We start from the raw sequence: 14,061 nt of genomic DNA on the forward strand, positions 1-14,061 counted from the left end.
TGAGCTGAGATTTAAGATGAGCAGAGAAACCTTCCAGCTACAGCAGACTATTGTGAAAAACAGCCTCCCGCTGTCAAACTGCACATACATCTTTCTGCACAGTGAAGGTCAAACATCCAACTGAAGCAACAATATGCAAAACACATTCATAGGGGGGAGGGGGGGTCTGAAAATGAAATGTTATTGTTTGATAAGATGATCAAGTAGCTAAAAAGACATACAGTTATTTTAGAATCAAATAAAAGTCTGATCTTATTTTTTTTCTCATCATACATAGTACTGGGCCTCACTAGCTCTAGACCTGCTTTATAATCAGAAAGACATGGAACTCTACCTTTATACAATATGGGACCTTTAAAACATGTCAGCAGGAAAGATTAAAGAGTCTGAATTAAGGAGTTAACGTGAGCTTGATTATCTAGCTAGTAACAACTGATGTCAGTGAGCAAAAACCAACAGTTTTGTGTGCCTCTGTCTGAAATGAAGGACCCACTGTTTTAGAGTACAGTTTATTATTCATCCACTAGTGTTTGACAACAATTTGAAGAAGTTAGGGTTCAGTTTAGACTCCTATCTGGAGTGTAGCTGAAAACATTTTGTTTTACTCTTTCTGTAAAAAGGACTGTATATTTACAGCAACTTTAACATGCTGAATATTCTCACACATGTTGGAGTCCTATGGGTGTGTCAGTGTACACACCCAAACTCCGTCACAGCCCTGTTTTTAGTGGCCACTCACAGAGCGAGAGCACCAGCATTCATTCACAAAGTCCCAGGGCGATGCTAAATGTATTCACAGTGGGTGTAGAGCGGAACATTTCTGAGAGATGCTCATGTAGGACACAGTGAAACCTTGTCCAGGCCATGTTAGTTTAAGTTTAGGAGCTGAGTCTGAAAAAATGCACAATTTCCTGCCTTTATTAGCTGCTCAAACATGAATCTGAAGCAGAAAGAATAAACTCAATGTTGTGAATCGAGGGCGTGAGTGGAAAAATCCTGCGAGGCGAAGTAGAGGCACTCTGCAGCAGCTCTTGAGGAGACACACACACCTTTGCAAACTAACACACACCTACACATGCATACAGCTACTGTATTAGTTACATAAGAAGTCTCAAATGACATGGCTCAGCTGTCTGCTGTTTTTTTCTTTATCTCTGCTTCATACCTTTAAGATTCAGCTCATGTTTGCAGAGAATTTGGCTGGTATATGCACCGTATGTAGCACTCTATCAGTGTGTGTGTGTGTGTGTGTGTGTGTGTGTGTGTGTGTGTGTGAGCATGTCTTTTGTCCTTTCTACAATGCTTAACTTCAGCTTTTACAATAAAACACACACACTCACTGATAATGTAAATTCCAATAGTCTGTACCTCCTTGTGCCAGTCCTATGACGATGGGGGAGAGTCGTGGTGTGTGTGTGTGTGTGTGTGTGTGTGTGTGTGTGTGTGTGTGTGTGTGTGTGTGTGTGTGTGTAAGCCAGTGCAGTAGGTGGTTAATGCCACCTCTATAATCGGTGCTGATTGAGCAAGGGTGGTCCCACCCCGCTGCCCTTCTCGTTTTGTGGGTGGTCTTTATATCCCGACTAAACCACTTACTCTCCTTCCCATGGCATCCTGTTAATCTGCACAGTGGCTACAATAGAACAGAATAGAGTAGAATAGAATAGAATAGAATAGAATACAGTAGGTGTCCCGGCATCCACCACTGTCATCGTCACTGTCATATCACACTTCACACACGATCTAGCACTTCACCTTTTTCATTTATATCCCACCTGTGTGCTCTTCTCTCCTTATTATCACCTCTACTCCCTTCTGCACACCTTTTCCTTCCTTTGCTTTCTCTCTCTTTTACTCACCACTTCCCCTCTTACTGCTTTCCTTTAATTTCATTTCCATTTCCTTTCTTTGCTTTTCATTCCCAACCTTTCCCTTATTTCCTTTCCTGTGTCTTCCTTTTCTCTTCTGTCCTAACCTTTTGTTCTCTTTCCTGTCCTGTATTTCCTTTCCTTTCCTTTCCTTTCCTTTCCGTCTCTCCAATGTTTTCCTTACTGATCCATCCTTTACTTTCTTTACTATGCTCTCCATTACAGTTCTTTCCTTTCCGTTCTTTACTCCTTTCCTCATTCTTTTACATCCTTTTCTTTCCTGTCCTGTCATGTCCTTTTCTTGTTTGTCCTTCCTTTCATTGATTTCCTTCCTTTCTTTCCTGCACTTTCCCTTCCCTTCCTTTCTTCTCATTTCTTTCCCTTTCTTTTCCTTTAGTTTTCTTTCCTTTCTTTTTTTCCTGACCTTTCCTTCTTCCATATCCAAGTGCTTCCTTCCTCACCCATCTCCTCACCTCTCCTGTGCTCTCTTCTTCTCCCTGAACTTTCCACTGACCCATGTGACTATGTGGATGTTATTTTTGGTGCATTGTACCATGCAGATGAGAAAGTGTTTATGTATGTGAGAGAGAGAAGCTTGATGTGTGTATAGCAACAATCAGATGTGAAAATGTTCAGCTATCCCTCCGTTTTATCACCTTTTTTCCTTGTTCTCTCTGTCATCATTTTCGGCCTTTCATCGCCCCTCCTCCATCTGTCCCACTCCCTCGTCAAAAAACATCTTCCCCTCCTCCTCTGACTACACGATACCTTTCCCTCCTCTTCTCTCTTTTCCTAACTCCTCTCACTATTCCCTGTTATCCATCCACCTCTCTCTCTCTCTCCATCTCTCTCCCTCCATCTGTCCTGTAATTGAATCATGGGGGCAGCACCAGCGGCAGCAGGAAAAGTGACTGATGATGTTTTGGAGGAAAATGCAGCGAACTCAGCCAGTCAATGTTTCACTCTCTCAATATTATCATTACTAATTCAGTTTCCAAGATAAAACTCTATACATGTGTCTGTACATAAACCAATGAAAACTGCTGTTCTGAGCAGCGAACCCGTTTTTTGCTATAAAAAGCAGCCGTGCTGCTGTAACGCTCAACAATGAGAACATGCTGGAATAACCCCCCACATTATACAAGAGGCACTCTGATGATGTGACAGCAACACCCCGAGGACACACTCTCATCATGTCACTTACACCTTATCTCGTGGAAAGGATCTACTAACAGCTTGAAGATCTCATACATGTGCTGGAAAATCACTGCAGGTAACATGAACAACATTTACCGAGAAATGCACGATTGTGGAGAAAGTTACATCTCTTTGATTTAAGATATGCCTCTTAATTCATGTGCAATCAAAAATGACTGCACAATAATAACAGTATCAAATATGAGTTATACTGGAATTGAATAAGAAATGAATCAAATTGTATAAAACCAGCATTTTATCATCATAATCTATCTATTATCACTTATATTGGATTATTGACAATGTTTCTAAGTAAATACCCTGTTATTTATTTGTTATTCTTTATAATTAAATGTAAAGTGGTCTACTCATTTAGGTACAACTTTAAGATATTTGCTTTACTTGAGTGTTTTATTGTGACGCTACCTTATACTTCACGACATTTCAGAGGGAAAATGTTCTTGTTACTCTGCTACATTTGTCTCACATCCATAGTTACCAGTTACTTGAATTAAGATTTTGAATTTCGAACTGTAGGAAATATTAGCTTAGGATATATGACATGTTGTTATAGGTTAATCCCGTGAGCTACACATTAATTAACTAAATTATTAAAATGCTTTGTCTATGTTAACAAATCAGTAATAACAATCCAACAATCCACAGCTGTCTACTTAACAGTCTTGGTTGGAGCTTCAGTCATTGTTGCGTTTACAAGGTAAGAGGTAACAATACGTCCTCTCAGCAGCACTACTCCTTTAGGGCACACTGGATGCTACAGTGACTCGTTTTCAGAAAGTGACAAGACAGTCTGACCGGGTCAGGGCTAGCTGGTTAGCATGCTAACTTCAGTAGAAGAAAAAAAGTGATAGAAATAGAGGCAAAAAAGAGGGTTGCTTTCTACCACTCGGGACAGCTCTTAGTGAGTAAAGGAATGAAGTTTGATGCTGAACATGCAGTTTCTTCTAGACTTGTAAGTAAATAGCTATAAATGCTAATGTGGCTACGTAGCAATAAATAGATAACAAAGCTTGACTCATACAAAGGACTAAAGGTCAAGATATCCTGACATTTGATGTTTTGACCATTTGCAAGTCCCCCTACTCTACAGATGTGCAGGATCTGAATACTTCTTCCACCACTGGCTGTTGGTGGGTGGGCGTTTTTTTTTTTGTTACATTCTGGCAGATTCAATTTATAGCAGTACCACAGCACAAAAAGCTAGCATCCTGACTGCTATGGCACCTTTAATCCAATGCACTGTAAGTGCACCGAGCTAAAAAATGCAAATGCAAAAAACAAACCTCTTCACACCATATTTCTCTCACTGAAGCATATAGTTGCAGACAGAGCACAGTTAAGCAGTACACTGTAAAAAAAGAAAGAGTAGTTCCTTGAAGAACCTCTAGGTTACACCAAGAACGCAGGGGCTCCTCCAAGAACTCAAATGTTCCTCAATGGTCTTAGAGGTGCCTGCAAGAACTTTTGGGATTCCTTAGTTTAAAAACTGATCCTTCATTCGATTTAAGGTTCTTAGAGGGTATTCAGGCTACTACATTTGGATATCCAACTTTGTGGAACTTTAAATTTATCAATAAAATTAAATAGTTATTTCTTATTTCATGTGGATTGTGTGCTCCTTTATTTTTAATTAGGCCCAAACTGGGACAAGTGGGATTCCTTACATGTACATAAAAAAATTCAAATAATACTTTACGTGAGCCCATTTCTTACAAAAACCACATAAATCTGAGAATAACCTTTTTAAAGTAGAAATAATCTTGTTTAGGCTTTTTTTCAAGAAAGAAGTTTGTGAGGCCCACAAATGCTGAGTCCCATCAAATGCATGAGTATAGAAACTATTACATTTTGTAAACTTAAGAGTGGTCACAGGACACAGGTCACAGGTGAGGTCACAATCAGGTCAATCTGTGCATGATCTTGTTAACAACTGCACAAGAGAAATGTGGCACGGCCGGACACTGGAACAGCGGCAGACAGAGAGCCAAAAGAAGAAGATATTTTACATCAAGTTCCACACGTTTTTAGTTTTCTCTGTGGAGGCCCCCTCATGAGTCCACTGTGGGAGGTGGTACACTCAGTTAGCAGCAGCGCTATCAATGTTGTACCACATAGCTACTGCTTTAATACATGATCAAGTGTCCAAATAAGAACAGCTTCACAAAACATGCACAGAGAAAGTCTGTGACATTATTACTCAGTCGTTTGAAATATATGCTATGTGATTCTTATCAAAGGTACCCAACTAGTAGGCAGTACCATGATGTGTGTGCTGCTCTTGTATCTAAACATCCTTTCTTCTGGGACCGTAGAGGACACAGGTATGTAAGTAAATTATCAAAGGTCCGTTGTGTATGATTTAGGTGGATCTATTGACAGAACAAGACAAACTGTGTGCAATCATCTAAAAATAAGAATTGTTGTTTTGTGGTTAGCAGCCACCATAAGTTCTCAGGCTAGGGTTATTTATTTGGTTACAAACTGCAAGTTCATTGCTAGATGCCATTAAATCCTACACACTGGACCTGTAAGGGTTAGGGTTAGGCTACACATCTACGGACATATTGTTTAATGTGGTGCTTGAAAGACCAAAGCCATTTGCTTTGAATTTCCATGAAATGTCCTTGTGCAATCTTTTACAGGAGTCGTGGTTGGGAAAGTGAAAAAATAAGTTTAAAAAGGAGCAAATCCCACCTGTTAGTCCCGAGGTAGAGTACCACAGAGCAAAGCATGACAAAAGGAGGCTGATGGTGTCTCCAGCAAAGGGGAAATCATCACAGGCACAACAACCAGCAAAGAAAGTAAGTAAGTGCTGATTATTCCACAAGCAAATCCGCAGCGTATTCCTTTCACAAGTGGAAATTAAAATAAGAATAAACTGTAATGAAATGAAACCTGTAGTTTGTATAGCCTGATTTTCTATTTTCCGTCCCAACAGTTTTAACTTACTTAACTTAACACTTTAACCAATTTTCTCACTCATGCACACAGATGTCTGCTGGTGAGGATGCTGCAATTCAAGGCCAGAGCTCTGCAACTTCTACTATCGAGGCAGTAAACACTGTGAAGTTTGCTGCACACAACAGGCATCTGACAAGAGCTGCGGGAAGCACATCTGATCACCTGATGTATATCACTGTTTCACTTTTAATAACTATCAGTCAGAATTCTTATTGATGTTAGTAACATCCATAGCTCTAAATTAATGATTATATCTTCACTTTTTCTGACGAGACACCTGCTAGCAAGGATGGAGATGCTCTTCGCCATGGCGATATCTCCTTGGATTCCATTGCAAGTTTTCAAATAATGAATATTGAATGTTTTTTAAACAAATCCTGCATTTTCCTCCATATTAGGTATGTGTGTGATAAATTTACAGGTAACTGAAGACAGTCCCGGTGTAAAGATGCTTCATATACATGAAGACTCAGACTGACGGTATGTGAAGCGCCCTCTCTGCCTGCCTGCTCCTTTGTGAATGTGCACTGGTGCGGATGCAATCATCTGCTCTACTCCTCTGCTCTGCCATCAACGCAGAAAGATGGGGGAGAGACAGAGAGAGGGAGAGTGAGACGGGGGGTCGGTAGAGCGGTTTGTGAGCATTAGCATCTCTCCTGACTTCAAAGAGAGAGAAGGAAGGAGACAGATAGTGTTGTGTAGCAATGTTAGCATTGTGTCAGTCTCTCATGGCAGCACGAGAAGGAGGTGAAGAGCCAGAGGTTGGATCATTTCACTGACGCAACACACACACACACACACACACACACACACACACACACACACACACACACACACACACCACATGACACACAATAAACAGCCATCAATACAGATTACACCACCCGCCTTCACACACAAACACTGAAACAGCCCATTAGCAAACACAGACCTCAGGTTACACTCAAGGTCTGCTACATGTACACACACACACACACACACACACACAGACACACACACACACAAACAAACACACACACACTGTTATGACCTCGTCTTGTGCCATGGGCAGAGGGCGAGTTGAGTGACAGCAAACTGATGATGGCTCTCCAGATGGTGCCAGATGTGTCTACATGAGTGTGTGTGTGTGTGTGTGTGTGTGTGATGCAGGTGAATGTGCAGACTGTATGTCTGGCCTGAGTAGGAGTAAATGAGTTGCAGCAGGGCAGAGCCTTTGCCAGACCCATTACACACACACGCACAAAAACCAAATTCTACCTTCTCCGTCACACACACACACCTCTGTGCACACACAATTCAACCACACATCTACTGATTACCACCACAAACCACACACACACACATTTCTCATCTAACTGCACACACACACACTCTCTCTCTCTCTCACACACACACACACACACACAGCTGTCGTGTGAGCTTTGTCTTTAATGCTAAATGACAAACAGGTCTGTGTTAACATCAGCCTAATGTTAGACTCCCCTGCTGTTTGTCTGGGACTCTCAGCTCCACTCTGTCATTATTGCCTCCTTCTGCCCTGTTTGTTTGTTTTTTGTCGTTTTTTTTTGTTTGTTTTTTTCTGACAGGGTGGCCCACAGTCTCATGTAATATCTGTGTCCTGCAGACCCTGTTCAGGCAATCCCCCTCAAAACACTATGCTTTTCAGGAACTGAGAGAAAAACTTGTTTATTTTGCTCTTCACATCCACAAATGAAATTTCACAAGACACGTTTACGCAGTTCGTGTTGCACGGAGCAGTTTCTGCAGCAGCTTCAGCTGTCACTTACACAAATGATCGAATTCAGCGTGATGTCGGAAAGGCAGGGCTCTGCAGCAGACTGACAGGGAGAGCGAGACACCACAACAGAGCCGACCTTGATGCTGTGTTCCAACACCTTCAGGACTTTCTGTCAGGCATTAGTGTAAGTTATATCACGGCGAACCCCATTAAACGTTCCTGTCAGCCAATGTTATGACGATGATGTGGAGACATTAAGAGCCGACCGAGGAGTGATGGAGGCCTGTGTCATTAGATGCCAAATGTATGACTGATTATCCAGACGTCTGCCTGCACAATGCTCACACCAGTACACAGCAACAGGGATGCCTGAGATTTAATAGGACTTTTGTAAAGTCTGTAGTGTTCTAGCTGAAATCCACAACTTTCACACGTTGCCTCTGTCAAACCTCACCTCTAATTTTCTTGATTTATGCTTTATTTGTTCAGTTAACTGTTTAATTGTATTTCATTCAAGTTTTATTTAAACAAAACAGCTCTTTAAAGGACAGCATCTGAACTCAACTAACCCAACATCTTAGGAAATCCTTTGGAAAATATGGAACCAAAAAAACAATGCACTACTGTTTTATTTCTGAACATGTAATGGAGAAAGTCTGAAGCCATTATTTATTTATTTTGTTGGCCTCAGTCTGAAAACAGGGCCTACAAAAGAAAAAAAAAACACCATATGCAAGTTTTTAACTGCAGAATGTCAACTCCCACAAGGTTGCTCCACAGCCCAAATTCCCACAGAAAATACCGATGATAAGACCACAGTGGTGGTTACAACATCAGCTGGTATCCAGTTGTCTAGCAGAGAGAGATATTATCTGCCCCTTATGCAGTGGTGGAAGAAGTATTAAGATCATTTACTTGAATAAAATATCAATACCAATGCATTACAGGTCACATTCTAAATGGAGATAAAGTATCAAAAGTAAAAGTACTCATTCTAGGTTGTTCTGGTCAAATTTTAACAAATTTATATACAGTTATTAATTGTTTAGTCCAGTCTCCAGCCTTGTCATATTATCTTTTTAATTTTGTAGAGTTTTACGCCTTTGTGCCTAAAATGGATATTCAAATCAAACCATCTGAGAAGGTTAAATGGGAAACATTTGTTTGGCAGAACTGCGAATGACACATGACTTCAGTGACAATTGGTCCCAATGGCCACGAGCCAAAGATGTTGGGGATCACTGGTTTAGCATTCAACAATGCACTGTACTTATAATCTTGTTTAATGTCAAATTTTAATCTGTGAAATAAATGTTGTGGAGTAAAAAAGTACAACATTTTCATCTTAAGTTTAAATACTCATGTAAAGTAGAAATACCTCAGAATTGTACTTACATACAGCACTTAGGTGTATTTAATTACTCTCTAGCCCTGCTCTTATCTTATAGGCAGTGAACTGCAGCAACACCGAAAAAGTTTGAAGATTTGCCATCACGTTGAATCAACAACTCTTCACAGAGGTAACTTGGCTGCGGGGGTTTATTATATTAAAGGCTTCCCTCGTACTTTGTCGTAGTGTTTGTACGACTCAGCTACAGACCCCGGCGGTTCTGTTTTGACTCGACTGCTTCTAATTAGACACATTAATGATTCCTTCAGGGATTTGCTTATTTCAGCTACAACGCTGTATTCAACAATTACAACACATAGATTATAATAAACACAGGGCACCTTCTTTGTGCTAATAAGCAGCATGTAATGTGAAGCTAGTGCCTCGTTCACTTGCTGAATCTGCTTAAAAGTGCTTCGGCGGCCATCTGTGTAAACTGCAATCCACTGATGGCTGCATCTACTGTTACTGCACAGTTGTGTGTGCCAGTGGCTGCTGCCTATAAAACTGTGTTTTAGGGCTTACCTGCCCTCTGTATTTGATGTACTAAAGAGAAGTCTGAGAGGGGCTTCCAGCTGAAGTGCACTTCACTGTAGCCTAAAGGCTGTTTTGTGATGTGCTCTTGTACATAATGTACTCAACTGACTTACCCAGACACTATTTTTGGGCACTACCCATACATGCTGGACCCTCCCAACTCTTTTTTTTGATAAAGGGATGTCTATACTTTGCAGCAGACAGTCTGCAGACTGGCTTTAATCCGAGGGGTTTCCTGTATGTGCTCTGCCCCACTTCACCCTGCACACAGAGCACCCCACTGATTCCTACATAACTGTGTTGAGGCCATGAACTGTACTTCCCTGAGTCCTGCGCAGTGAGCTCTGCCATCTGTGGCAGAGCAGTTCAGCTTAGTGCACACCAAGTCCGAATCGCAATGCTGTTTTCTGTCCACCTGAACAACAGCACATGGAAATCCCATTATGTCAGATTCAATAAGCAATTTCACCCAAAAATGTATTAAATAAAGCCTGATAGCTTAGTCATAAAATCCAAAATTCAGATACAGATACTAGCAGTAGCTTTGAGTTTCCTTCTACGGGTCTGCAATGATTTATTCATTCTTCTTCTGTGATTTCAACCATTATGTTTCCAGCCCTTAGCCCTGCTCTGGAAAAATCAGATCACAGGAGAAGGACTGGGTGCTTCAGCAGGACCAGGTCATCAGCACTGACCCTGACCTGAACCCTTCACGGCTACATCAAAGATTCAGTGAAGGGCCACACACAGGTGTCACAGAGGGCCAATTAGCCAGAACGATGGGAAACACCTGTGTGGGGGTGCAGGGTCTTTAAAGTGAGGAGCTTAAAGAAAGGGGGGGGGTATCCTTCATGTTATTAAATATCAATATTTTTCACAGAACAAGAGCGTGGGAATAATGTCCTCTGTTTGCTCTTTAGATAGATTCATAAAGCCACAGTTGTGGACCGTGATTTGTCATCATCACAGACTCCTCTTATTCAAATGAGGCCCACCTGCTGTTTGGAGCCCTTCCAGGTCAGACGCTGCAAACCTGTCTGAGTGCAACTATTTCAGCATTAGATAGTGAGGGGAGGCAATTAAGACCAAGAGAGAGAACTTCATCTAGCTGTGAAAACTGGCGATTCGTTTTTCTGCATGCGCGCATTTATCAGCTGAATTACTCACTTTGTCTGAGCGTTAACATTTTAAATCATATCTGCAGCAATTGTTATTCCTGCAATTCGGCCCCTGTCTGTTGATAACTGTATCAGCCTGTCCTACGTCCGTGGGTGTATCAGTGTGGCGGCTCCCAGCCCACTACAGAAAGATCTAACTGCAGCTCTCTTTGGCTTCACTCCGTGTTGCCCACACATTAGAGTGGGCTGTGGAAGCGAAACGTTGCTGGATGCTGTAGTGCAACATCGCCTGCAGAAGATAAACAATTAGAAGAGCAGAGTCATAGACCAGGAGAAGCAGAATAGAGCAGAATAGAGCAGAATAGAAGTGAGGTTTTGCTCCTCACCACCCCTGTATGCATATCCCTGTGTGTGCATGTGTCTGGCACTGAAGGCAATGTTGGACCTTAACAATCACAAGGCCACCGGCATCATCTCTCACACAGGGTCACACAGATCCCTCGTCCGAAAACACAACTCTCCTTCCCTCCCTGTTTCTCTCCCACCCCTCTCTCTCTCTCTCTCTCTCTCTGCTGCAGTGCACTCAGACGGGGGTCTCAAGACGGGCTGTCAGTCTCCAATCACACCACTAATCTTCCCTGATACACTCTGATGCATTCAACCCCTCCTTGCTCTCTGCCTTCCTGCTCTCTTCATTTCGCTCTCTCTCTCTCTCACACACACACAGCATCACAGGCCTCACAGCGACGGTATGTGAGAAATAGGTTTTCTATAAAATACCGTGGCTGTGGTATCATCTTTGAGCTTGAACGGAACAGAGGAGAATATCTTACTTGCTTTCCCTGGCCGGGGCCTTTGCAGCAGCTTCTGCACGGTGAGCAGGTCCTCGGTCTTCACCGCCTGCAGCAGTTCCTGGTCCTTCCCCATCTTCCTCTCGCAGCCGCTCTACTCCCGCAGCATCCTCCGACACAGCGGCGCTTCAGCCCAGCCTCACCACGCCGAGGGTGCGTCTACCGCGGCCACGAACAGCCTCCCTCCTCCCCCCTGGTCCCTGACTAGTAGAGACCCCCCCCCACCCCCACCCCCACTACAGCTCTAGCATATGATGGGGGCGAGAGAGGCTGGGAGAGAGAGAGAGAGGGAGGGAGGGAGGGGTTGGGTGGGATGGAGGGATGCTCTCGGGTATCCCCCCGCTGAAGCGCGGCGCCTCAGGCTGGGGCCGCACCGGAGGCTCCCGGGCCGGTGCACAGTCCGGTAACGGGGCAGACGGCCGGTCCCGAGTCCCCGGGCTGCTCGCGCTCCCTCGCGGCTGCGCACCAGACCCACGGTGGTCCTCGCGGAGGACGGCTCGGTGCCTCGCGGAGGGCAGGGGACGTCACGCAGACTGATGCAGCCAGGAGCCTCGCGCCTCGCGGGCTCACTCGTGGACACTGCGTGTAAACGATCGCGCGTTTAGAAATCGGGCGCGCGCGGCGTCCGGTGCCGCTCTCGTGCTCTGCGTCGCGAGCCGCCGCTCCGCGTTCGCTGATGATTTTTCTTTTTCACCGCGTGGGGGCACGTGCACGCGCCCGCGCGCTCCACAGCTGGTCCCAGCTCGTGCCGCTGAATGGCTCGCGCTGCAACTCGGGGGCGGACCGGGAGCGCGGCGCCCCCCCCCCCCCCTCTCTCTCCGGCTCTGTCTCTATGGCGCTCCCTCTCCGCTCTGTGCAGAAGCTGCAGAGGGGTCTCCAGCCGCTGGACGACACTGGGACAAGTGAATGAACAGTTGTTCCGCTGCCGTCTGCTCGTTGGCTCGCTACCTTTTTATTAGGCTAAATTAGCTTGAAGCGAGAAGGGATCCAGTCCACGTGATATCTAACTGGGACAGGTGATTTCAGGCTTGTACACAGACACATGGTCCCGCTATAAAGACACACCTGCCTCCATGTGTAAAGGCCTCCTGAGCAACGGTGTAGCTACGAGTTACAGCTCAAACAACTGTCCCGCTCATCAGATAGCAAAATGAAATGTCTGACCCAACATATGCCTGCACGGTCCTGGCCTGAGTCCGGCCCATATACTTCCACATCTGGGCAGATTTTCTGTGTGTGTGCCAGAATTGGTCCAGATGTGGAAGTAGCATCTGAACATCGTGCTGTAGCCGTATAGGGGTCAGATTTGGGTCGTGGAACTGGGCATATACTGGGCCTGAAGAAACAAGCATGTGGCCCTAGTATGGGCTTGATTTATTTAGCAATCCACTCACCTGCTTTTCAGCAGATAGCAGCAATGGGCTACTGCTGAATACGACATCATATTGTGCAGACCATTCGAGCATCTCAGAGGAAAAAGGAAATCAAATTTCTGCAGCCATGGAGCTCTGTGAGGTTGAACATGTTCACTATAACAAACCAAAACAAAAATTGATAATGTCTACTATAGTGTGTAGCACTGAACATAAAGAACAGCTGAGGTTAACGGGAACACCATTAGTTTTACAAAGTAAAATATTTGACATTTTGCTCTGATGATGAAATATAATTCATTCCGAGGGGCACATATGTCTGCAACAAATTTCCTGGCAATCCATCCAGTTGTTGACAAATTTCTCTCAAATCCACAAATGTCAACATCATGATGGTGCTGAGGCAAAAGTCAGGGGATCACCAAAGTCCTTAGGACACATCTTCGAATGGCTGTATAGATGTAAATCGATCCAGTAGTTGTTGAGATGTTTTAGTTTCAAAGTAGTGGAAAAACTGACAAATATGTTTCTAGCATGTAATAATTATAGTAGACTTGTGAAATTTCTGTCGGCTGATATCTTGCACAAAAAAATTCAGAAGTGCCAACAAAAATGACAGCAAAACCACAGCAGGTCATTGTAAATATCCAATATTAATATGAATCCACTCGCCTGATTAAAAATGTGCTTCTAGCCTGCACTGTTTAGCCTACACTGTATATTTGCAGTTGGTTTAACATGTTTGGTGATCCCATCACTTTCATCTAGCACCATCATCAGGTCAAAATTGGATTGGAAGTCCATTACATGACTTGCAAAACAAATGATGTCCTCATCAGCCTTAGCTGAACTTTGTGTTTAGTAATAATCAGCAAATGTTAGCATGCTAGCACAGTAAACTAATGATAAACAGGTTCTAAGCTGGTCTTGTTTCCATTCTGCCAACATGGCATGATTTCAGTTTGTCATTCATTCATACAGACATTTACTCATTGACTCACTGATGGTCA

At 43.6% G+C, this 14,061-nt stretch overlaps 1 protein-coding gene across 7 annotated transcripts in view; it reads right to left on the reverse strand.

The window, feature by feature from the left end:
• caskin1 (CASK interacting protein 1) overlaps positions 1–12,978 on the reverse strand; it is a 121,911-nt gene extending 108,933 nt beyond the window's left edge. For 2 of the 7 annotated variants that reach the window (XM_071474657.1, XM_071474656.1), the window contains exon 1: positions 11,661–12,978. In XM_071474657.1, coding sequence (XP_071330758.1) covers positions 11,661–11,754 — 94 coding nt within the window. In that variant the 5' untranslated portion in view covers positions 11,755–12,978. The remainder of the gene's footprint in view (positions 1–11,660) is intronic. The other 5 variants (XM_071474654.1, XM_071474650.1, XM_071474655.1 and 2 more) reach the window with 5 other exon arrangements.
• Positions 12,979–14,061: the final 1,083 nt, after the last annotated feature.

This window comes from Trachinotus anak, unplaced genomic scaffold (genome assembly GCF_046630095.1).
Source record: "Trachinotus anak isolate AG129_WGS33_773 ecotype Australia unplaced genomic scaffold, CSIRO_AGI_Tana_v1 ptg000003l, whole genome shotgun sequence".
NCBI classification, from domain to species: Eukaryota; Metazoa; Chordata; class Actinopteri; order Carangiformes; family Carangidae; genus Trachinotus; species Trachinotus anak.